Genomic DNA, 24,427 nt, shown 5'->3' with positions numbered 1-24,427 from the left:
CGGCTATGTTGGCGTCTACTGGGCGGGACTTTGAGCTGTAACCCCAGCTCTGAGGTCTTCGGACACGCTCAGTCGGTTGCCGCTAAAGCACCGGAGACGGCAGACACCGGAGCGGTGTGCCGAGGTCGCACACACAGCGAAACATACACATGTACAGAAACGGACACAGGAATATACAGACACACGGACAAGGACACAGAGACACAGATGGGCAGACAGAGACACAGACAGACATGTGCAGACGCAGAGACACAGATACACAGACGGGCACACATAGACACAGATGGGCACACGTAGTCACAGACAGACACAGAGACTCAGGCACACAGGCACACAGACATATACAGACACGGGGAGACACGGGCACACAGACATACACAGACACGCTGATACACACAGAGACGCAGAGACACGGACACACAGACCACCCCCGCATCACCCAGGCTTCTCGTCGTGCCCATAAATGTATAATTTCTGTCAGTCGTCACCACTCCTCCCATGCCTCCATCCCCCGGCCGCCCTTAACGCAACCAGTGACCCCCACCCTCCTCCTCCTCCTCCGCCGCCGCCGCCGCCGCCGCCGCGCTCGGCAACGCCCGACAAGAGGCGGGGCTAGGGGCGGGAGCCCCGGGCTCCGAGTGGCGGCCAGGGCGGGGGCGGGGCTCGGTGCGGCAGCCGCGGGCTCTGAGTGGCCGCCGGGGGCGGGGGCGGGGCTCGGGGCGGGGGCGGGAGCGAGAAAAGCGGCGGGGCGCGGCGCCGGCCGTGGCGGGCGCGTGTGGCGGTGGAGCGGCGATGCGCCTGACGCAGAGCATGTGCACCATCGCGGAGTGCGCGCCCGGCGGCGACGGCTGCCCCGCCGCCGCCCGGACCCGCCTCGTCAAGATCGCCGTGGTGGGCGGCAGCGGCGTGGGCAAGACAGGTGAGGTGTGGGGCGAGCGCGGCTGAGGCGGCGAGCGCGGCTGAGGCGGCGAGCGCGGCTGAGGCGGCGAGCGCGGCTGAGGCGGCGAGCGCGGCTGAGGCGGCGAGCGCGGCTGAGGCGGCGAGCGAGCGCGGCTAACGGTTGTCTGTTTGTGCCTGCCCGCAGCGCTGGTGGTGCGGTTCCTCACCCGGCGGTTCATCGGTGACTACGAGAGGAACGCAGGTATGCAAGCGGCCGCGCCGCAGTGTTCCCGCCGGGCCGGGGGAATCGGGTCCTCCGCCGTCGGGGAGCCGGTTACCGTGAGGGGCGAGCGGGCTCTCAGCCCCGGAGCGGGCTGTGCGGCTGAGTGGGGGTTGCGCGGAGCCCTGGGAGTCCAAACCGAGCGCGCTGCCAGGTCGCGCCTGTGAAAGAACTTAGAACCGGGGCGGATGGGGGTTTCCCCCTCATCCCCACCCGCCTCCTAAATGGCCGAGCTCCCCGCACCCCCGGGAAGGGGCGGCAGTGCAGGCGGCCGAGGAGCACAGCCGCGCTGCACCCCGCCAGAACTTGCTTTACACGGTGAAAATGTCCCTCAGCGAAGGAGTCTCTGAGCTATAACAAGAAAACATTCCATAAACCGAACATCGTATCATCCTTTGCAGACCTGATGCCAGCAGCTTAGTGGGGAAGGCGAAGAAGTGATGCTGCATACTTAATTGAGTGCAGTGGGAAGTCTTAACTATTGTAGATATAAAATATCCAGCATCCTGTTGATGAAATGACTTGAAAAAGCCAAACAAATGAAAAAAACCACACAACAAGCTGGGCGGGCAGCAGAGAGCTTTTTAGAAAAATGGTTTGCTAAAATGCAGAAATACTGAATGACCAGCTGCCATTCTATAATAGCTGGTTATTTTGCATGCTCACCTTTATTGTCTAAGCTAAGATGGTCTTTATTTAAGAAGTAATTGAGGTCCAAGTTGCACAATACTAAATGCCAAGCTTCAGAACAAGTCAATGCAAGATTAAATCCCAGGCTTCTAGTAAAGCTATAAATTTATGGGTTGTTACATGCAAAAAGCTTGTAACACTGGTCCCTCACTCCATAAACAGCAATACAACTTGTCTTGCACAACTGATAGGCAGCAGAAGCATTGTTTGTCTGTGTGTAGAGCGGTGGCTGTACTCATGAGCCTGTTGATGTTCTTGTCAGGTAACCTCTACAGCAGGCACATCCAGATAGATGGAGAGATGTTGGCTATTCAAGTGCAAGATACTCCGGGAGTTCAGGTGAGACGGATGCAGCCATGAAGTTTATCAAAGTGTCCCTAAACCTCTGTGTGTGTCCCTCTGGGTGCAGTGTCTTGTTATCGTCTGTTGCAGTGTTGAGTGTTCTGCGTGGGAGAGGTGGTAACTTGTGCCATAACCAGTGAAGCCAGATGTGTTGTGTGTCTGTAGTATGCTGGTAGTCAAAGAAAACAACTTGCTCTTTTGGCAAATTATTTGTACGCTGGAGGCCTAACACTTCTGAGGAGCTGAGTTACTGAAGTATCTTCTCCCTGTGTGCTGGGGATGTTGGACACAAAATTAGAAAGAGTTCTGTGCAAGTAAGGTAGATGCAGAGGAAAATGTTATGACCAGCGCCCAACAAACCTCACAGATGTGTATGATACATCAGGCTTGGCTTTCTATTGTGGCTGTACTTGTTAGTGTGTCACAAGTTAAAAGTTTCAATGTATAGACCTGAGTAATGCTGGATTGTTGCCTTTCTTAACTGGGCAGCACTCCAGGTCTAAATGCTTCCAGCTCATATCTTTGCTTCCCCAGACTTACTGTCTAGCCAGTTAATTTCCCATTTTGTGGAACTACAAAGTCTTTCTCTGCATGCAGAACTACTCAGGTCAATTTTCCATTTGAGTATAGCAAAGTCCAGTGTTAAATTCCAGCTTTTTTGCAGCTGAATCAACATACGCATGTATTCGCCACGCTCAGATGGAGTTTGTACTTACAATGTGAAATGCAGACATTTATGTTCTGAAGCTGTAAAACGCCGTTTGGCTTTACAGACTCCTTAAAGACAGATTTCTTTAATCTTTTATGAGTTCAGACATCTAATTTGAGATGATTTGTTTTTCAGATCCACGAACACAGTCTGCATTGCAGCGAGCAGTTGAACAGATGCATTCGGTGGGCGGATGCCCTGGTGATAGTCTTCTCCATCACAGACTATAAGAGCTATGAACTACTCAGTCACCTTTACCATCATGTTCGACAGCTACATCCAGGGAACGCAGTCCCTGTTGTCATTGTGGCAAACAAAGCTGACCTCTTGCATATCAAAGAGGTAGATCCTCAGCATGGACTTCAGCTGGCCAACATGCTGGGCTGTACTTTCTACGAAGTGTCTGTCAGTGAAAACTATAACGATGTCTTCAATGCCTTCCACCTCCTCTGTAAAGAGGTCAGCAAACAGCAAACTACCAGCACCCCTGAGAGGAGGAGAACCTCTCTTATTCCACGGCCAAAATCGCCCAACATGCAGGATCTGAAGAGAAGGTTTAAGCAAGCTTTGTCTGCCAAAGTCAGGACTGTTACTTCTGTTTGACAGCAGAGCTGTTGGCCTTCCCAGTGTTTAGCCTGAGACTGCAGCCTGGGGTGTTAAACACTGGCACATCTAGAGTCTTGAGGCATTGTGAAAGGATGGTTCAGGTAGCCTTTTGCATGGCTGGAGAAGTTTTTAAGAGGTTGCTTATAAAAGGAACAGTGGCAGACTGGAAAGGGAAAAACAAACTCAGAACCTCTTAAAATAGTTCTAGGATGTGACTTGCAGAACAAGTATTTTCACTTGGAAAAGGAACTTTCCAGTAAATGAAGCAAGCTTTCAGTTTGCCTTTTCTCCAGTCGGCAGATTTGGCTTTCATTTGTGCAGAAACAACTTTCTAGCTATAACCCAACTTGTACTTGAGCAGGAAAACACCCTGAACTGCAGTTCACTGTTTAGAAGTAACCACTTGAGACTTGTTTTCACATGGATGAAGGACAGCATGATGTATCTATTTAATTTTATTGCACAGTAGAACTGTTTATTTCCCATGTATTTCAAAACAAACAAGCAAACATGAAATCATTCTGTAAAAATAAGTGTAAAATAAGTGGACATGACTGGGTATCAAGACTGTAAACAATGGTCTTTTATTTTTTTACTAGCTATGTTATTGCTGACAACTTGACCAGACTCTTTGTATGCAAAACTATTGTCCCCAGGGTGTAAATGTCTGTAATTATAAATAACTCTGGGTTTTTTTTACAGTCTGAAAAATACTGTCCAGACTAAATGATCCAACATGGAGCTTTTGAGGAATGAGAGTGGAGGTGGAGTGATTGTCCATTACAGCTGCCACTGTAAGATACTTCTGTCTGTGCACCAGGCACAGAAGGGAATACGGCTGTGAACCAGCTTGGTGGGAAGCACAGCTGGCTCCAGGCAATGAAGCTGGTGATTTGTTCTGAGCTGAGCCAGCCTCTCTTCATCCTAAAACATGTGGCAAGTTTTTGTCTCAAACAAACTTTTTGTTTTTACATTGAGCCAATGGAGTTCACAGGCTAAAGGCCTTAGACACATGCACTTTAAAAAGCCAGTTGTGCTTTTGTTTAAACTGTAACTTATTTATTTTGTGTACAGTTACTCCTCAGAGGGAGTGGACTTTTCATTCTTACTGCCCGGTTCAACATTAAATCTTTTGAATTGTATGTTTCCTTGTGTATTCCTGTGAGGTAAGAAACAATGGGCAATGACCAGTGAACTGTAGAGACAAAGTAATAGTTTTCTCAAGGTAGTTAACATACTAGTTAGCAGGCCTTTCCTGCCTACACTGGTGCTTTATTAGCATAAACCACAGTGGGAGGGCTCTCACAACTGCTTTACAACTTCCTTTTATGAAAGTCTTTCAGGAGAGGAAGTGAATAAGGCAGAGACCTTTCAAATTAAAATGGAGTTCTTGCAGTTTCCTGTTGTGAAAAAAAAAAAACCTACAATGAGGAAAAGAAAGGTGTGAGGTAGGTCAAAATGTGGAAGAAGACTGAGTGTTTCAAAAGACTCCCACTTTTTATGTTTTGAGCTTTATCACAATGCAGCACTTAACCACGTTATCAGTCTTCAACTATTTTATTTGTATTTAAAGTAGCTTTACTTCATGCCATCTGGAACAGAATGCTTGTACTGGGACTTGAGAGGCTGCTGCACAGGCTCACCTGGTCAGGTGGGTCATCTGGGACAGGGAAACCCTGCCAAGGTCCTACTCATGATAAACTCTTTGACCTTGAGTTACCAGCCAAGTGACTTAGGTCTAGACTTGCAAACAATGCTGCGCTTGCCCTTCCAGTCTCAGCTTATTGCCAAATATTGCTTAGCTTATTAATACCCTAGTGAACCCGTTTGCTAAGGGTAGCTTTGTGCTGTCTTCTCCTGCCTTTTGAGTAGTCACACACAGAGGGCTTAGATGCTACTTGCTGTGGTCCTGCATGTGTCCAAATCAAGTCTCTTGCGCTGTTCCTGCTCAGATGTGACTAGCAGCAGACCTCTTATCCCCCCGGCCTGTTCCATGAGGGCAGGTGATGTGAAGCTACTACAGCTATTTCCTATAAGTAAGGACCTAACAGTTATGCAAGAGCCACTGGAAAGTTTCCACTCCAGTCTTGATCTAGAAGAGGACAGAGGACCAGTTTTTTGTGACCGTCTTATTTCATCTCTTCAGCTACAGAGTATGACATGGTGGCTGAGTCCCAGCATCCATGGTTACAGCTGTGGCCCCACTGGCTGAAAACAGTCCTCCAAAGTGTTGGCCTGGAAAAATACTTGCTGCCTCAGTCAGAGGAGCTACCTGACCCATAAGAAGTGCAAGAGCACCAGTGTCTGCTTAGACTCACTCTCCTCTTTCTCAGTGTCCAATACGGTATGTCCAAGTCAGAGACCTGAGAGAATCTGATGAAAGACAGGTGAGGGAGAGAAGGCTGCAACTGTCAGCCTCCATCATCTCAGGAAAGTGGCAGCATCTCACAGATGTGAGTGCCTAAGCTCACTGGCCAGGGAGGCTGCTGGACATAGAAGAGCCTTTCTGCTACCTACAGGACATGCAAAACCCTCCAGGACACCTCCCAAAACAGAAGGTCTAGGTTCTAAGGGGTAATGAAATAGAAAAACAGGTCACAGGAATACACAGTCCTGGCATGTGTAGCCCTGTATACTAGGAGAGGAGAAGACAAGATGAGGTTTGGCATAATAGGGGCATTGCTTTATTGATTACAGAATTTACAAAACATTCATACTCCAAGATTAAACACTGCAGAAGGAGAGAAAAGAAACCAAGAGACTGGCTATTTGCTTTCCAGTTGCTCTCTTCAAACAATTTCTTGGGCTTTTAATATTGCAATCTCATAATATTTCTCATGTTTTATAGCACAAAGTTCCATTCTATAGACATTCTTATAAACTGCTCTTCCATAAAGGCAACTTTGTCCATGCTTTATAATACCTCCATTGTTTCCTTCTAGCTACTCAGAAACGAATTTAAATCAAAATGCACCCTTCTCTGAAGACCATTGTAAACATTTAAAAGAACTTACCCTAGCTAGTGAACAAAGGTTAAGAAGCTACTTCCCATTTAATCTATTCCTTTGGCATAATGAAGAATGCTATGACAGAGTGTACGTCACTTAGAATTTCACATTCTCACCTTGGTGTAAGCTATAGTCTTAGCATCCCTTGGATGAAGCAAGAGGATGCAGCTTTAGAGCTCCTCCATTTTATGTTGCAATTTGGAAGTCTTGGTGCACTCCACAATCACGCTCTCTATTGGCTGTGGCTTTTTTATCACAGATTGTATCAAAGTTTCATAAGGAAAAATTACATAACTGAATTTGAAAGCACCTCTTTCACCAGCATAAATTAAAAATAAAAGCTGTTCTCTAATCATGCTGTTCAGAAATGTAGCTCAAGAAAGAATCTGTCGCTGTGGCCTCTTGGAGATGGGATCATGCTTTTTGGTTTTTTTTTTTCCCGTTCTCTTTTTGTGAGAGGAGGATTCCTCCAGGGTTATCATCAAACCACCACAGCCCATATGTCCTCCTGTGCAACCCTGCGGAGAAATGTGCCATCAGAAACAGCCTTTTTTCTCAGGATTGTGGGTGGAGAAACTAGAGCAGGAACTGGGAAGGTGAGAGAGAAGCAACCACATAAACCCAGCCCTTGGATCTCTGCTGCTCTGCCTCTACCAGTCCCGCTGGGAGAGCACCACTGGCCTGGGAGGGGGCGAAGTAAGAGCAGAGGTGGTTAATGCTGCGTAAGGCATACGTGTTTTACAGGGTAATGTGACAGAGAGGGTGGATTTTGCTAGCCTTTCACTCCCTCAGCAGCACTTCCCACCAGAAGCAAGAAACCCCAGCAAAAACATCAGGAATATTCAGTGAAAAAAGTGCTGCTCGGGGAGTGCAAATTCAGCCTGACCCGCTCCTCAGCTGCTCCTTTTCCAGGGCATTATTAGAAATCCTTGCCACACGGCGCGAGGCCGGGATGATTCAGTGCCGCACTGTGTTGCCGTTAAGGAGCAGGGAGCTGTTGCCAGACAACCTGCGCCATTTTGCAGAGCTGCCTGTGGGCTGCACGTGTTCACTTGCAGCCAGATACCCAGCTGCTTCACTCTGTTTCAGCTGGAGCCATAACTGCAGTGGGGAACATGACATTTTTTGGAAGGCTATTGGGAAGAGTGACAGACCAGGGATTGGATGTTTCCAGCTGAGGCACTCACTCATTTTCTCCACAGATCCTCCCTGTTAGATATCGGTATCGGGCTGGAGACGGTCTGTGGCAAACAACAACTCAATAGCACTATGTGGTGTCAGGAGTGCAGAGGAGAGCACAATTACCTGAAAGAAAAGGGACAAGAAACAACAAGTCAAAATGAAGGAGATGGAGACTGGTGGCCGTACTAATGAGCCGTGGATATGAACTGTTTGCTTCACCCAGCACTAGACTGGCTGTGTGTTTCTACTGTTTACTGACAGGGCAATACAAGTTGCCCAGTGAAACTGTCTGCTCGCTAATAACTGTAGTTAAATCACTTTCAGGAGCATAATGACTGGTAGCATTGTACTCTTAATGAATGTGTGCTTTGACTCATTTCTACCCACACCTCACCGGGTGATTTGTTGTGACTGCCATCCATCGTGTTTACTCGAGGCACCAGCTGATGAAGCAAGGGTTTTCTCTCCTAGAGCACAGTTTGGAGTGACGGCCATTTCCTCTCTGTTGAAGGTAAGGCAGAAGTGCCCTGGCCTGCTGTGAGAAGCCACGGTCCCTCTTCAGAAACATCTCTTCAAACCAGACATAGGCACATTGGGACCAAAGCTCAGCCTTGAATGCTGCTGAGATCCTATTGCTTTTGTTTGGTCAAGTTTTGAATCGAGTCACTACAGCCATGATACACATCCTGCTAGATGCAGACGTCTGTGTCTCTGAAGTGAAAACCGGTGTGCAGGTGCCCAGCGCGAAGGGTCCTCTGCAGGGCAAGGCTATCAGTAAGGGCTGGGCGTATATGCTCTAGCTACATGGAGCTAACTCAAAGTTGTAGGACACTGCTCCTAGAAAGCCCCAGGTTTGGTAGTGTTCAGGGGGTGGGGACTGCAGGGACACAAGGGCAGATTTATCTTACTATCTCAGCTGAACATGAATTTGCTTTGGTGCAAATCTGAAGAGAGGAAGCACAAACTCTAACAACAGAAAATGCCCGTGTGTTCGTTTCCCAGAGTAGCTATCAAACCACTTGTGTTCTTCATTGCCTGGCTTAAATGTGCAGTACTCCTGCATTTCAACCTTTTTTTGTTGTTCTTTCTTTCATCTTTTCACTTCAAATCATGAAAGGAATCTGGAGTTAAGTTACTACAGATTCCTTCTGTACTGATGTCTCCCCCTCATTTCTCCCCTTCCCTTGTCCTCCCACACAATCTGTGTCAAACTGACACTGATTCTCTCTTCTACTTCCTATGGATAAAAAACTCCCTGTAATTTGCAGATGCCAAATGCTGACAGTGTCTTACTTATGTTATGTGAGAATCGGACTATAGCACAGTATGTGCTCATCTTGTTATCATGCAGCTTAATTCTGAAAAACACGAGGGGACACGTTACTGAAGTTTTTTGGGTGTACAAGCCAACCATCAACTATAGCCACTGCAAGCAATGTCTTCTTGGAGCTCCACCACAGAACCCTGAGGGGATTTGCGCAACTAATAGCAAGCCCAGAGAGGAAAATAGGAGCTGCAACGTTAACGTCTGAGGAAGGATGCAGCAAAACACAGTGTGACTTTCCTCCTTTCCCCTCAGTATCTCTGAGGGGCCATTGAGGGAGATTCATGTGAGTTTTGCTCCTTCATTTCTACAGAGAAAGGGAGACTTGCCCAGATAAGTAACGTCCATCTCTTCTCTAGGCAGGTCTCCTTTGTAGACCTCCTCCTCGTTCAGTGGAGCGTGCCTGTCTTTGCTGCTTCACCCAAAGGACTCCCTTCCTGATGGCAGCTGGGGAGCCCAACTCACTGACCCGCCTTGAGCGGCTCTCCCTGAGCACAGGGCAGGCAAGGCTGCAGCTGACATCTGATGGTACATCCAGAGGGGTCAGTCTGTCTGCACGTCTCAGCCACAACCACACAGACAGCTGTGCATGTTGGGAGGAAGAAATACCCACTTGTGTGCTTTCTCCTTTTTTTTTACTCTCCAGATTAAAGTGGGGAAAAAAAAAAGGTGATTTCTTCCTTTGGAAGCAGGATACTTCTCACTAGGTCAGAGCAGCTATTCACCACCATCCAAAACCAAATGATGTGTAGCAAATGTTGTACTCCTTTGTGCTCCTCCATGAGAAATAAATTTGTCATTCATACTCAGATGCAGAGCAGTTCTGTGGATGGAAACATGCGTCTCCTATTCCACATTTAAATGTCATTTGCCTCAACTCCAAACAACTGCTGAAGTAATCAGTGCATTCTGTCAGTTTTTCTGTTACTTGCCTCAATTCTTTCTTTTAGCACCCACACGTCTGTCCATTTCTCCAAGAGCCAATAATTAATATAAATGTCAGTGCTTTGTTTGACTGGAGGGGACTTGGGAGGCCAGCGTTCCCCTGACGCCTGAACCCGATTGCCTGAACACCACAAAAAAAGCTCTGTTAAACGTTGGCTTGAGTTAGACAAATGCCTGGCCTTTTGAAAGAGAATAATCCCAAACAGGTGGCACATATTCACAGCTACGGTGCAGAAATCCAGGTAAATCCAACCAACTCATAAACTTTTTTTATACAAGAGACTTGCACAACTGCTTCTTTTCTTCTTTCTCTTCCTCCTCCTGCCTCTCCCCCCAAGTCCTTTCACCTCTAACACAGCACATTTGGACAAAGGGCAAGATGCAGTAAAAGCTTAAAATCCTTTAGGAATCTGCCTCAGCGAGTGACCTGCAGCCAGGGTTAAGCCAAAGCAAAGCAACACCAGATCCCGTGTCACCACTGTCAAGCCTCAAGTCCCCCTGGAAAGCCGCTCAAAAGTCCCTCTGCATAGTTCTCAACCAACTCACGTGTTAACCCTCTGCTTATCTTTCAGGGTGTATTAATACATTTCGGGTGTGGATTAACTTGTCCATCAGCGTGTCACAACTCAATCCCCCTTCAAAATGGGAAAGAATTTTATTTGCTGTTTTGAGAAGATTAGTAATAGGCTAATTAGGGAGAAACGTGTTATCAGATCAAAAAAACATGGCTAAAAATGGGACTCTGTCTTACAAAATGCTGAGGCTGCCTTGCAAAGACCACTGAAACGTGGAAAACACATGTCAAACCCAGGGGCTGCTCAGCCTTTGCTTGGCTCCATTTTGCTAACAATTTCTCACTAATCAAAACTGCGTTCCACAGGAAATGGAAACAAGATGGTTACAAGCCACCTTGGAAACCACATTTATGCTGGTTACATGGCACTTCTTTGCAGTTCTTGGGTTGCCCTGTATATCTGCACTACTCATCAGATACACCTTTGCTCTTGTACGTGCTCCTCCACAGTTAACAATGACTTTTAACACCTCAGATGCCACCACAGCCCAACCACCCTCCACCTCTCCTTCCCCACTCCATTCAGATGACAGATGACGCAGTCAAGTTCTGCTGCCAGAGTGGAAGAGGCAAAGACCAGCTGTGCGGACACTACTGAAGCTTCACCACAGGAACCACCCCCCTTCCAGGAGTCCGACAGCACATCCAAGGGCTGCAGGGATTTGGGGCTTTCTCCACATCACCTGCTTCAGGCTGCTTAAGGCATCTAGTGGTCAGGTACCTATCAAAGATATTTGTCCTGCACCAGAAACCAGTACAGCTATATCCAGGCTAATTTACCTTACTCCTCAACAATGCCAATTGACTTGCCTGCAGAATCGCCACTGATTAGTCATTAGATGGTACTCAGACCCTTGGGAGGCTCCTTCTGAGCATCCCTGCACCATGTCCTGTAGATGCATTGCCTGTAGCCTCTTGGACAGCAAATATTTCTGTTTATAAAGAGTACCAAGAAAAGAAGCTTTTGAAACATGATGAAAGCTCCTTTAGAATAAAGTCATTCTGTTCCGAACTTTCCAATCTAAGTTTGAACTTTTATTGCTGACTCTGACATGTGAAAAACAGACCTTCGTTGCCTGCAGATGTTTAATGGCAAACTCCTAACACCATTCCTGTCCATGTGGCTGTGCCTCTGCAGATTTGGTACCAGTGCTATAGGAACATTATGTGAGGATTCTTCCTAGGCTGTGTTCAGATAGGAACTGTACACGTAGAGCTGCTTTTACCTGGGTACCAGGTTTGCGTGTTGCTACCAGGTCCTTCACCATTTTGACCTCGGAGACTGTCACTCCACCAACCATGAAGATGATCAGAAGAGGATGATCACCAGGATGAGGGCGATTCACCTGTAAAATGAAGGAAAGCATTTATTCACTCCAACTCCAAACCTATGGACTAGCAGTGATAGGCTCCCTGAGCTGCTGGAGGAAGACTAGGGAGGAAGCTTAGAAAGAAATATTCATGGAACGCTGGTTTTTGTAGCAGCTGAGAGGAAAATCAATGGGGATGATGCCCCGTTAAAACTAATGAGTTTCCAGGGAAACGGTCTTCACGGCTTCCACCGTGAAGGGGAGTTTCTCATGAGGTCTAAGGGCTTCTCTCTCCATTCCTTCTCCCTTAGTTTCCTCCCTTTCCTGGAATAGGAGGAGACTACTTGGGTGGATGCACAGTTTGGATACATACACATGTGGAACTTTGAAGAATGAGGGGCAAATTACTACCCAGTAGAAGCAAGGAGTCCAGCCTAAACATGCTAGAACCCCTGCCTGAGACCAGCAATGGAAAGAATTACAAGTAATGTGCTTTCACCAGTCCAGTGAATAATCCTTTGCAGTTCATCCAATGAAAATAAATCAGGTCCATTATAGTATAAAATCAGTTTCTAGCTTGTTTCACTTCAGAGTTTTCAATGCTTTTATGACTGGGTTGTAACTAATATATAGAAACTGTAGCTTAAACAAAATACTTGTTTCATTTTTCCTCAATTATCATTAAAATGGCACAATCATTCCACTTCAGTTAAGACTTTATAAAACTGCATTTTAATTTCAAATGTGAAGGTGATGCTGTACATCATTTGCCTCTTAACCACTTCTAGAAGTTTGACTACTTTGCTATTTCCTACCAAACTCTTTCTTTCTTGATAAACACCCTCCCCTTACAATGCCCCGCTCCACTCTTTAGGAGTGATATCAGCAGAGCCCATTCAATTGCTTGTCACATGACCTCTGAGTAGGAAACACACCAAATGCTTGGCTCTGAAAAGTGACAGTGAGAATGGTTTAATTTGCTCCTTTTACTCTCTCCCCCCGCTCTCCTTCCACAACTGTAGGTTTTTGACAACATTCACTTGACAGAACGAGATTGGTCATCAGCTTGGGTTTGGGCAGAGTGCAGTTCCTCTGCTTTCAACACTATGGCAGCTCTCTTTGATCCCTGTGGCTCTGGCTCCTGAGGGTTGGGCTATTCTTCCCTTCCTTATTGTGGCCGCCCTGTATTTGTCTCCGACAGGTTTTCTGACTGGCAGCCTTCAGCAGAGACTCTTCCCTTTGAAGCAAGCACTGGGGGGATGTTGCCAAGCTCTCTCTCCAGGCTAGCTGGCCTTTGGTTACACAGGGCTCCCTGTTCACTGCTGCTCCCCAGGCAGAGAGCTCTTCAACTCCCTGGGAGTTTGACACCAGTACAAAAAGCCTGAGATGGATCTGTGTGCTGAATGTTTATGCTCTTAATCGCCCCCACTTTGCCAGCCACCTTCACTGAACTGACGCATGGACAGCAAATACACTACAGTTCAGCAGGGCATCCTGCAGTTCTGCTGCAGTACAGAGCAATTCTCCATTTACATCAACAATTAAATGGATACGCCAGAGCCTCTAAAGACTTTCTTTACGCGCTTTCCCACATTAGACTACTCACTTCTTACTATCTGCATGTAAATAGTGTCAACCTCAAATGAAAAAAAAGGCCCTTCCTTTTACAAACACCATGAGGAGTTTCAGGAAGAACTAAATATTTACTTACAAAGGAGGTCAGATAGAGCTATTACTTGCTAAAATATTAGAGTGTTTCATGCCGTTATTGCTGTAAGCAGTGACATGAGGTAAAAGGAATATCTGCTCGCAAAGATGCTGAAGTCGAATGTTGACAAAACACTCTGTACTTCAAGGTAACACAGGAATTAGTGTTTTATTCCTTTTTACGCATCTTTGCTCTTCCTAACCCTGCTGCCAGAGCAAATGACTCTACACCATCTCATGAGGCTTCTGAACGACCCAAGGCGTATGCAAAGAGCTCAAATTTAAAAGTCTGCTACTGAATAAAGCCTCTCTTTCCTAAAATCTTTCCTAGCGACAACAAACTCATCACAAACATGCATCCGTAACACTGAAAGGACACACTGAAAGGACACGCAGTGTAAGAGCATTAATTGGAAAACACAAGCTTTCATGGCAATACTAGAGAGAAAATGCCTTGACAAATCATTTCCTTCAGTCAAAATAAACCTAGATCCAAACACATGGTGCCTATATAAAACTTATTATTTTTCAGAAGTCTAAAGTTCAAACCACGAATTCCAGAAATGCATATTAAAAATACTATTAGGCATGCAAACTCTAAATTAAATTAAAATTGCAATGAAAGGGTCTTGGAATCTGTAATTTTGTTATGCTATGCACAAGTGTTTTGAAGGAGGACAATACTTTGGGTACAAAATATTTGGCTGTGTTAAGAATGCAAGTTCCTGCCAAGATTTTTTTGTTTGATAATACAGCCACCCAAGGCTCTCTCTTTTGAAGGAACTGGCTGTGTGTAGCTAAACACAGCTCATTCCTGTGACAGAGAAGAAGAACCAAAACGAACTGCAACAAAAGCAACGTGTATCTTTCTAGATCCTTCTGAAGTTCTGTTGTTTTGGGACATTTCTGAGGCCTCTGAATCACATTTACTGTGAAATCTGAATTGTGCAAAAATCTCCAAGTGAAATTCACTTTCAGTTCAATATGCTATGCATTACAAAATATTGGGACAGTTATCTTGGGCAATTAGAAACACTAACCAAGGAAAAGCCATTACACGGAGAGGAGCCTGAAAGAAGATGGAAGGGTGCTCACTGCTACTGCATTTCCTCAGGATGTCGATGTTTAGAGAGCTCTTTGCTGGTGCTTCTGTCTGTGTGGTGAGGGAGAGGAGGAGATGGGAATGTGGGGTGACAGCAGTCAATAAAACTCTAAAACCGAAGCAGAAAGGGGTCAGAGGACTGGTTTGTTCTCATTATAGTTCATAAAACACAGTCCTTTCATCTGAGGAACGTCATCAGAAACAAATTCTACTGCCCCATGAGGACTCCCTGAAGGCTACCTGTATCATGAGGACATCAGCACCAACGCATCTGGTACTTGTCACCAACCAGGAACCAATTAGTTTAGCTGAATAACTGGAAGAAGGAAAACACATTGATCACCAGAAACTAGCTTACCGTACAATGCACTCGGTATCAGTGATATCAAGTCAGATCATCATAAACCACATGTATTCTAGAGCACCAGTCAAAAGAGGAATGCTTGCTGCAGGGAGGTCTTTTCCCTTCACTATCTCTAAGCTTCAAAGCAAACACATCTGCCAGAAAAGCAACTTCTGGACAAAAGTATCTTTAAAAGTCTGTCCTGGGTAAACATGTCTGAGTCCATCACTTAGCAAAGCATGTTTATGTGAGTTGGCATTTATATTCAGGCATTGAGGAAGAAATAAAAATACAAGGAAGCTCATGAAATAATTACAGTGTTGACGGTGCAGTAAATGGAGAGGATCCCCTTGAGTGAGAAATACAGGCTGGTCAGAAACTCATTAAAGTGATAATTGAGCACTTGTCAACAAGGCAGGCTACAAACTAAATGAGTAAGCATGGACACACTTGTGAGGTATGTGATGATGTCCATGAAATATTCATCTGACATATGGTTCACCTGCTCATCTGTTATATATTCCTTACAGTTTCTTACTAGCAAAGATGCAAGTGCTTACAGGTACATAGTGCCACTTCATGCTCAAACATAATACTCTTCAATAGACAATTCTAGATGTGCAGTAAGACAGGGCTGAACGTACAGCATGCTAGCTACTCCACACTTCATCTCTGCAGACATTTAACAAACACTTATCATAAGATAATTTGTAAAGCAGAGTAAGCTCCTGTAGAAAGATTGTCTTAAAACATGCTAAGAGCATCTACAAGGCAATTTCTGACTAAGGGGCTTCTGTCCTCTCCACTGCAGATTGAACCTTATTAAGTTAGAGAAAGCACATTGAATATGGAGCTCCTCTGATGACCTTCCTCCCCTGTGAGACCTGACTATTCATGCTTACTTCTATCTCAAGGCTGCTCAGTGTCCTTTGATGAGGTGCCTTGTGGAATGAATGCCTTTTGGAAATTCACGTAGGTTATATGAACTGACACTCGTTTATTGATTTGCTTGTTGGGTGAATTTAAAGAGCTCCTAAAGCTACGAGGTAAGATTTCCCTTTAGCAAAGCCACATTGCTTTCTTCCAGAAATATCATCCTTATTTACACGTCCAGTCTGCTCCATTCCTCTTGTTTGGTTCAGCAGGTGCTACCCATCTGTACTGTACCCACACTGTGGTGACTCAAGCTATTACCAGCAATCTGCAACGATTTAACTCTCCCAACTGCCCTTTAAAGTTCTGCTGAACAATATAAACTCAAACACATAAAATCAGCTACTGCCATTGGATGACATGACCTCAAGAAAATCTTCACAGACCATCTTAGGAAGCCTGGTTTACCTTCATGAACATGCTGAATCCAGTTTTAAGGAGATCGGTGAGGCCTGATGATATGTGCTCAATATCAACAGGATCAGGTCGATCAGGATTACAGATCTCTTCCACTACTTGTTTCAGCAGTGGTTTGTAAGAAGCCTGCAGAAAAAGAACAACGTACCTTGAGTAAAGTTGTTAAGAATTGGTACCACTGCTCCTTGAAATGTTTTACTTCTATTAAAGGTACCAAAAACAACTATCCTAGGAAGGAAACCATTCAGATATCTCATTTCCCTTGTAATCACAGAATGGTAGAGGTTGGAAGGGACCTTTAGAGATCATCTAGTCCAATTGTGGATTGGACTAAAGCAGGTCCACCTAGATCAGGTCACACAGGAATGCTTCCAGGTGGGTTTTGAAACCTCCAGAGATAGAGACTCCACAAGTTTACAAATACTGACTGGGATTTGTAGGAATAGTTGCTCACTGACCAATCCTGCCTTCCCACAGGCAACATGTCAGCAGTGAAGCCTGGATTTCAGCAGGGCTGGGAAGAGGCCAAACTGCCTCTTTGCCCCTTGTGGGAGAGCAGAGCTAAAGAGTCTCTGTTAGTCTCTCAGGTTCAATGGCCAGGGCATCCTACATAATACTTCCATCTGTGGATCAACCTTGAGAAAAATAGGCCAAACAACCCCACTGATACCATGCATGCCAGAGTTTCAGAGAAGTTAGGGGCCAGGAAAAGTGAAACACATAAAAGTACAAACGGTCAGCATCCCAGAACATCCACTTTCAAAGGATCCAGCCTGCATCCTCTTCAGGGTCCACAAACCTGGGCTGAATATGAATTATCAGCCTAGAAATGTCCACATTCCCTTATCAAGGTTTAAACCACAATGCCACCCTGAAAAAGTTGCTAAGGCAAAAATTTTAGGGACTTACGGGAAGATGCTCTTCAATGAAAATTCAGTTTTGGTTTACAGATGGAATTTTGGTTTGTTGCTTTCAACTTTGCTCAAAACGCAATGGAACCACAATCATTTCAGGAAGCGCAACAGTCTTAGAAAATTAGTAGTTTTCAAATTAGCACATTTGTTTTTCCTTTGGGAGTAGCCCAGGTATACATCATCCCCTAAATTTCTTAAGGGAATCAAGTGTGACATCATTTATTTTGTAAAGATGATATCTACAAGAGACATCGTGCAAGATAAACATAAAAATGGATGGAAAATAAAAAGCAAGCTGCTTGGCTTGAAACTAAAATTTTCTGGAGCAATTAAATAAATGGTTTTCATCCAACACTTTACAGTGAGAAACAAAACTTACAGTTTCTGAATAAAATCCTGTCAACGAAGATTTATACAACTCATCTAGTTCTTCTCACAACACATGCATAATTTTTAATTGAGCCAACAAAGCAAATTACAGCAGACATGAGCTACAGCATCTATTGGGAGGACATGCCAAGATTTGTGTCAAACCTAGTCACGCAATAAACAACTGTTTGAAAATACACATGCAGGCATGAAGCCCTATGTATAAAAATCTGTTTAATATCTTCAGAGATGAGGAACAGAAAGACATTAGGAATGAAATATTTTTGGAGTAAAGATCAAATCCCTGTTAAACATAGAGGCTTACTGCACAAAATTAAAGGAAAAATATTATCTGACTTCAGACAATGTTATGTACTCAAAAGATGTTAAAAATGTGCTATGACTTTGCACATCTAAATTTTCATCACCAAAAACTTGGTGCCCTTCAAAATGACCCAACTCGTCTACACGGGCACTAAAAGGCAGATACTATGGTCATTTATGGGTTTTTTTGGTATGTCAGTTTCAAATAGTTTCAAAATCCTTTATGACTTGAAATTTGTCTATTACATTTTTAGGGAGTTTTTTCCTTTATTTTCTATACAACCCCCAACAGCCGCATTGATTTCCAACACACGTAATGGAACTTTACAAACTTTTAACATTTTGATGGGGCACAAGCTATGTTGAAAACAGTTGTTAAATATCTTCATATCTATGGGACATACCTCAGACAAGATTATAAGGAGAGTAAGAGAGAGGAAAAGAGAACATAAAGCAAGAAAAGGAGAAGGAGGGTTGGAAAGAGGGAATATACTTGAGCTTAAGATGAAAGGAAAAGAGCAGCAGTTACAGTATCAGGGAAATAAATACTTTCCTCTTGCTTGGTCGCTACATAAAGTGGTTAGAATAAAACCATTCCTTCATTGTTCTATGTAAGACATATCAAATTCAATGCTGAAAGGCATTCCAATGCACAAAGGCTATCCAGTTTCCACTTATCTTCAGAAACCTTTTTTTCAGTCTTAAGAACAAATAGAGGCTTCCCAGCTCCTAACAGGTAAATTGGAAAAGCACCCACACCCATAGCACTAAGCTGTGTTGAGAATGCGTGCAGCCATGGGAAGGGCGTTACTTCTTCAGAGGAGCTAAACTGATTGCACACAACTGCACATGTATTAACACCTGCCAGTCAAAAGAGAGGTCCATTTGTAGAGGGCTGTATGTATGATGGTAAAACCCTCTACACTGCCTGCTTATTTCTGCTCCTCTAAACCTCCTGAACTGCCCTCAGCAGAAGGTTGGTTCTAGTCAAGTAATTAAATCTGTCACATATCCAGATTTAGGGGGCTGCAAGGTGTTAATACAACCCTTGCTGTGTTCCAGCACTTAGCCCTAAGCAAACAACCTGGGTTCCATCCAAAGAACATACTGATGCTAATTACACTTCCAGGAAACTTTTAGACCGTATTTTCTTATCATGTGACTGCTCCCCCAACTGAACTGTATTAAATGTTTAACAGTTTTCCCTGTTTCAGACACCAGACAGACCCTAACTGCAAGGAGATGTCAGTAACAGGCTTTCTCCACTTCCTGGAAAAGTTTTCCAGAGACATTTTGTAACACTCCTGATTTTTGTTCTTACAAAGCAATGCTTAATTTGAACTACATCCCTTTGCTGGTCTGCAACATACCTAGGAGTTTGGAAGGATTTTTTATTTCTGGCTCAAGGCAGCATCAAGCTGTACAGTCTCTCTAATCACTGTATGTGCTTTCCATTGTAAAACTATTTTTCACTGAAAAAGTTAAAACACTTTAGGGGAGACAGAGAGAAAAAAACCTCACTGTATATTAGTCCTGATGACCTACAGTAATATTATAGCTTATGTGTTTGTATTTTATAAACAAAAGCTGTGTTTTGTATTTTATAAACAAAAGCTGTGTTTTTCACCTATTTACAAACAGGACCGACTCTCACACTTGTAGGGATGACAGAGAAAATACAAAAGAATGCAGCTCGTGTATGGATGCAGACATTCTGCTTGGCTATGCAATGAGAAGTCTTAGTCCAGAACCATCTTGACCTTGCCCTGCCTTTCACAGGCATTTGTCTCATATCACAGTGCTGCAGAGCAAATCCCAGATTTCTTCCCCAGACTGCTCTTCACTGTTTGGATGAAGACACTGAGAAAGTTCTTGATGATTTGGTCAATTATAAAACCTATATTTAAGTATCTCCCACATGGGCAGAACACATATAGGATTAGCATATCAACAAAATTAGTGCTGTGATTTCGACAGCATGCTAGAGAAATAACACATGGAAAAAAAACCCGATCCACTCGCCTGGAGGGTGTTGCTGCCTGGATTATGTATGGAATTAAACTGCTTCATGTGCATCCGAGCTCTTGCAATACTCCTGAGGGATCGAAAGATACCGTTCACTACACCTGTGGCCTTCTGAGATGTCAGGTTCAGTGACGAGTCACAGCCTGAAGAAATAAAGAAAAATGAAGCTGAGTGAGTGAAAAACTTTGAAGTGTTTTGATAATAAGCAGTAGGAAAAGGATAACTAGGAGGAAATTTAAAATTGGTTTAATCATGTTATATTCTAGAAACTCTGAGGCTTGTTAGACAGCATGTCCTCGTATGGCATGAGTCTCTCTAGCTAAACAAGAAGGCACAAATCCTAGACAGCAAGCAAAGAGAACAGCATCTCTCTAACTATATTTGTGGCCTAAATCATAAAGCGATTTAATTAGCACAGGGTTTGTTTTGCTCTCCACAGCACACAGAAGACTCCATGCTAGCAGGCCCTGAAGAAAAACCCCACATGGAAAGGAACCAGCTTGGTTTGCTGGTCCTCTCAGGATGAAATGGCCACAAAGAGGGTAATTGCTCCTCAGGCATCGTACCCTGATGCTGGATGGCAGCCTGCTGACTCCAAATGCATTTCTTAACTTTGCGACAAGTAAAATGGCAACAGTCCACTGTGCTAAATACAGTGGAAATGATAGCTGCACATTGGAAAGAGCTGTATTACCATAAACATGTCCTTATTCCTCAAAGTGGCACAGTTGTTACCTTGAATGTATTTTTCCAAAGCACTTTTGATAAAATACTCATCTTCCACTGAGGCCAAACTCTATTTACAGGACCATGTCAAAAGTCCCTCCAGATGGCCAGACAGTGCCTTGGTAAAGAGAAATTTTTAGCCTTGACTCCATTCCCCTCATGACAGGATATATAGTGCACAGAAGCATTGAAAAAAAAAAGCTTTCTCAGCTGACCTGCTGATGGCAATCAGCCAAGTGAGAGATAACTAGGTCACCTGGTACTTATATTGCCTCACCAAGACAGGTCTATGCCTTTTGACATTTATGCCTGCCTCTCTTCTTGCTTGACTCCTTGGCCCTGTGGCAGAAAATCCATCACAAAATAACCCTTCTTGCCACACACACAAACACACACTCATTCCTGCTTAATGTGTGTCATCTCTGGGGGATGCTGCTGGAGCGGTTTGCGTGTCTGTGCCCTGGTTCCACAACTGGCCCTCACCAGCAAACCTCCATGTCTGTGCAAAATCCTGCTGAGAGGATGGCATCTCCTAGCAGGAACCCATTGGCTCCCAGTCTGCTGCACCAGTGGAGCCTGGCACTGAAAACACACTGCCAAACTATAACCAAGGTACCTAGAATTTTGGGTGGGGGAACGTTGAACAAACCCTTCTCTACAACTGATAGAGGACAGTCTCCTGCTCTGGAGGTTTTCAAAACCCATCTGGACACGTTCCTGTGTGACCTGATCTAGATGGACCTGCTTTAGCTGGGGGATTGAACTAGATGATCTCTAAAAGGTCTCTTCCAACCCCTACCATTCTGTGATTCTGTGACTGAATCTATGTGCACTAAAGAAACAACAAAAAAGGTGGTACTTCCAAAATTTAAAGGAATCTGTAACAGCTAATCTGGTTCACTCTTGCATTCTGTACAGATGAATATATATACATAACATATATATATACTACACACACACACACACACACACACACACACACACACACACACAGAGGTCTGAAACTATTTCTACAAGGTGGTGATTAGAGACTGAGCTTTCATCTGTCTGAATATTGTTTGTTGAAAGGCTCCAAGTCGGATCCCCAGCTGGTGCAGCTGAACAGATAAAATGACTATACTTCTGCAGGGCTACATCAAATTAAGCTGCTGAGGATTTATGCCATTTATAACCCACAAAGCAATGAAGCAAGCATGAATTTGGCCTCAGTGACTCTCATATTGTAATTCTAAGGCAGACATATTTTTGGACAGGGCTCTTGAAATTATTAATATTTATTTTAAATGAGTGGAAAATAACATACAGAAGTATTTTTGTTCCTATTTGTGTGCAAGATCTGAATGCTCTGATACTCTGATTGACCAAAGCTTAGTTTTGCACTTGGCTGAAGAGTCTGTGTGTTGTAAGTGAAAGCCCTGAACACAATCTCCCCCTCTGCAGCTCATTACCCCACTCCACTGGTGCTCTTAAAATCAGAAAGATCTTGTGCTGGTTTATGTGCAAAGGAGTGGTGTAAAACAGCTGCAAAAAGTGAAACTGAACACGTCATGGACAGATGGGGTTGATAAATAAAATCTGAGGTAACAAATCCTGGTTTATATTTATCACTATCACAGGCAAAATACTCAGAGATCTCATATTGTTGGTGTGTCTTTACCCTGCCCATGGGAAAGCCGGAATGAGAGAATGAGGTGGTCCCTGTCAGCTCCCAGCTCAGAAGCTATTTATGTTTAATAGTATTTATAAAGCACTTTGCAAATGAAAATTAAAATGAAGAACCATATCTTATTATCATATTACTACATTTTTGTTCTCTCTGCGAGACAAGCTTTCTCTGTTTTAGCCACATTAGGAATAAGCAGCTCCTAGCTAATGTAAACAGTGATATTTTGTTTGTCCACTCTTCAATCCTTTATCAGCAAAAGCCATTGCTTTTGGCCAAACCCTCTCTGCAATGTTTCCTTTTTCTAGTGAAAGCAAGTCCCCCATGTTAAATAAGTTCAAGCAAGGTAAAAAACACCTCAGGTTTGTTTCACTTTGCAAGCTCTTCTTTGCTTTTCTTAATTGTTTATTTTTTAGGCCATTTAAAAGCCTTTTGGCTTTGCCCTATAGTTATTTGTCTCATGAAAAGAAGTATTTGTTTCCTTCTCCTGTTGGCATTACTTCTCTTTCTTTCTTTTTATTTTAACAAGAGCCTTTAGACCAAAAAGTTTCAAACCAATTTGTCACTTGCCAGTTCTGGAACTGCAGGACAGTTTCCAGTGGACTCAGTTTGGCTTTGTGGCTGGAAACCCCTGAGATGTTCCTCACCTTGCCTGGCCCAATGCATCCCACTTTGCTTTCTGTTACAGAGTTGGTCTTTTCTTGAGCAATTTCTTGTTGAAGTGCAGCCTCTGTAACATCACTCACTACTCAAACCTCATTGCCAGGGAAGTGCTGTCTGGAGCTTGGGCTTTGCTTTACAGTTTGTGCTGATGCACTTGTAGGCTAGAGGAGGCCATGAAATCATCCACCCTTACTGTTTAACAAGCCACATCACTTCAGCACTGCCACCTGAACCAAAAAAGGAGAGGTAGAGGAGCCTCGGCATGCTGAGCTGTGCCTAACCATGAGCTGTGTCCAACCATGTCTCCCAGCAGAACGCAGCCTATCTTCAGGAGCACTGGGGCAGAGGCTCAATGTATGCTTCTAGTCTTCATGGTAAAGCAGGATGATGGACCCAGTTTAGCACCCAGGTGTCACTGGAAGTCGAAGCTCCTGCCTGGTGCTGCCACTTGAAGGCTGACCAGGTGCTGGGAAAAGAGGCATACTTTCAAAAGTTTCTCTAAAAGTTGTCTTCCTTGGGACTTCTGATCAAGATATAACATTCCTGGGGAACTCATGCCTTGCTCTTCTCCAATCTGACATCCAGTTCTTTTTTTTTTTTAAACTGTGAATTAAAAAATAATCCCTATTGCAATCCCTTATTGTTGAAATTAGTATCAAAATCTCTGGTTCTCTGAAGGCTGGTGCCTACATGTCACACTGCAGTAGGTTTGAAGAGGGGAACCAGGTTTCTCTCCATCCTGGAGAACAACAGAAGCTTGTGTTGTACAAATGACAGGCAGCTACAAATCACCTCCCGTTCACACCTTCCCTGTGAATGGGGCTGTGTGCGCATATGGAGAGCAGAACACAGTCCCTCTTCTCTGCTTGCTTCATGCTACCAAGAAATCTGCTCCTTTTACAACAATGAAGAGGTGGAATACATTAGCTACTGCACAGCTCATGTGCAAATTAAAATGACTCTTTCCTGTTACTGTTTTTTCATGGGAAGTTAAATGCCATTTGGAGAGCATGCTCAATGAATTCCTTTGACTCCAAGCCCTATTATATATGGGAAAAGTCATATAAATGAAATGTGGGGATTTCCTGTCAGACTTTAAAAAGTCCAGTTGTAGAAAAATGAAAATCACCATTAACCAGCTTGGGATTAAAGACTTTAAAGCACATATCTGAGATCTCAATGATATACCAAGAAGAACACAACGTAGTTCTGTGGTAAGTCACAGTGCCCAGTCTCACTGATATTGCTTCTGTTCTGCTTGTATCCACTTGCGCTGAATTTGAGGGGAGTGGAACTACCAGGGCCTGCATCCAGCACCTAACAGGATGAGGCCCTTATTTTTTCCTTGCTTTTGAACTTTTTTCATCAGGGCTGCCCGGGGAGGTAGTGGAG

General features: G+C 44.3%; 2 protein-coding genes across 2 annotated transcripts in view; one reads left to right on the top strand and one right to left on the bottom strand.

Annotated features, from left to right (window-relative positions):
- Positions 1-785: 785 nt before the first annotated feature.
- RASL11B (RAS like family 11 member B) lies at positions 786-4,648 on the top strand. The gene is made up of 4 exons (XM_061992806.1): positions 786-919; positions 1,085-1,141; positions 2,112-2,188; positions 3,036-4,648. The coding sequence occupies exons 1-4, from the start codon at positions 793-795 to the stop codon at positions 3,501-3,503; spliced, it is 729 nt and encodes a 242-aa protein (XP_061848790.1). The 5' UTR covers positions 786-792; the 3' UTR covers positions 3,504-4,648.
- A 1,363-nt stretch (positions 4,649-6,011) lies between these two features.
- SCFD2 (sec1 family domain containing 2) overlaps positions 6,012-24,427 on the bottom strand; it is a 199,959-nt gene continuing 181,543 nt past the window's right edge. The window contains exons 6-10 of the mRNA XM_061993969.1: positions 19,981-20,126; positions 16,343-16,477; positions 11,766-11,885; positions 7,702-7,819; positions 6,012-7,032 (exon numbers count right to left, since the gene is read on the bottom strand). Coding sequence (XP_061849953.1) covers positions 7,727-7,819; positions 11,766-11,885; positions 16,343-16,477; positions 19,981-20,126 — 494 coding nt within the window. The 3' untranslated portion in view covers positions 6,012-7,032; positions 7,702-7,726. The remainder of the gene's footprint in view (positions 7,033-7,701; positions 7,820-11,765; positions 11,886-16,342; positions 16,478-19,980; positions 20,127-24,427) is intronic.

The sequence above is a fragment of the Colius striatus genome, chromosome 3, assembly GCF_028858725.1.
Source record: "Colius striatus isolate bColStr4 chromosome 3, bColStr4.1.hap1, whole genome shotgun sequence".
NCBI lineage: Eukaryota > Metazoa > Chordata > Aves > Coliiformes > Coliidae > Colius > Colius striatus.
The sequence above is the reverse complement of the archived record's forward strand: the minus strand, read 5'-3'. Positions and strand labels throughout refer to the sequence as shown.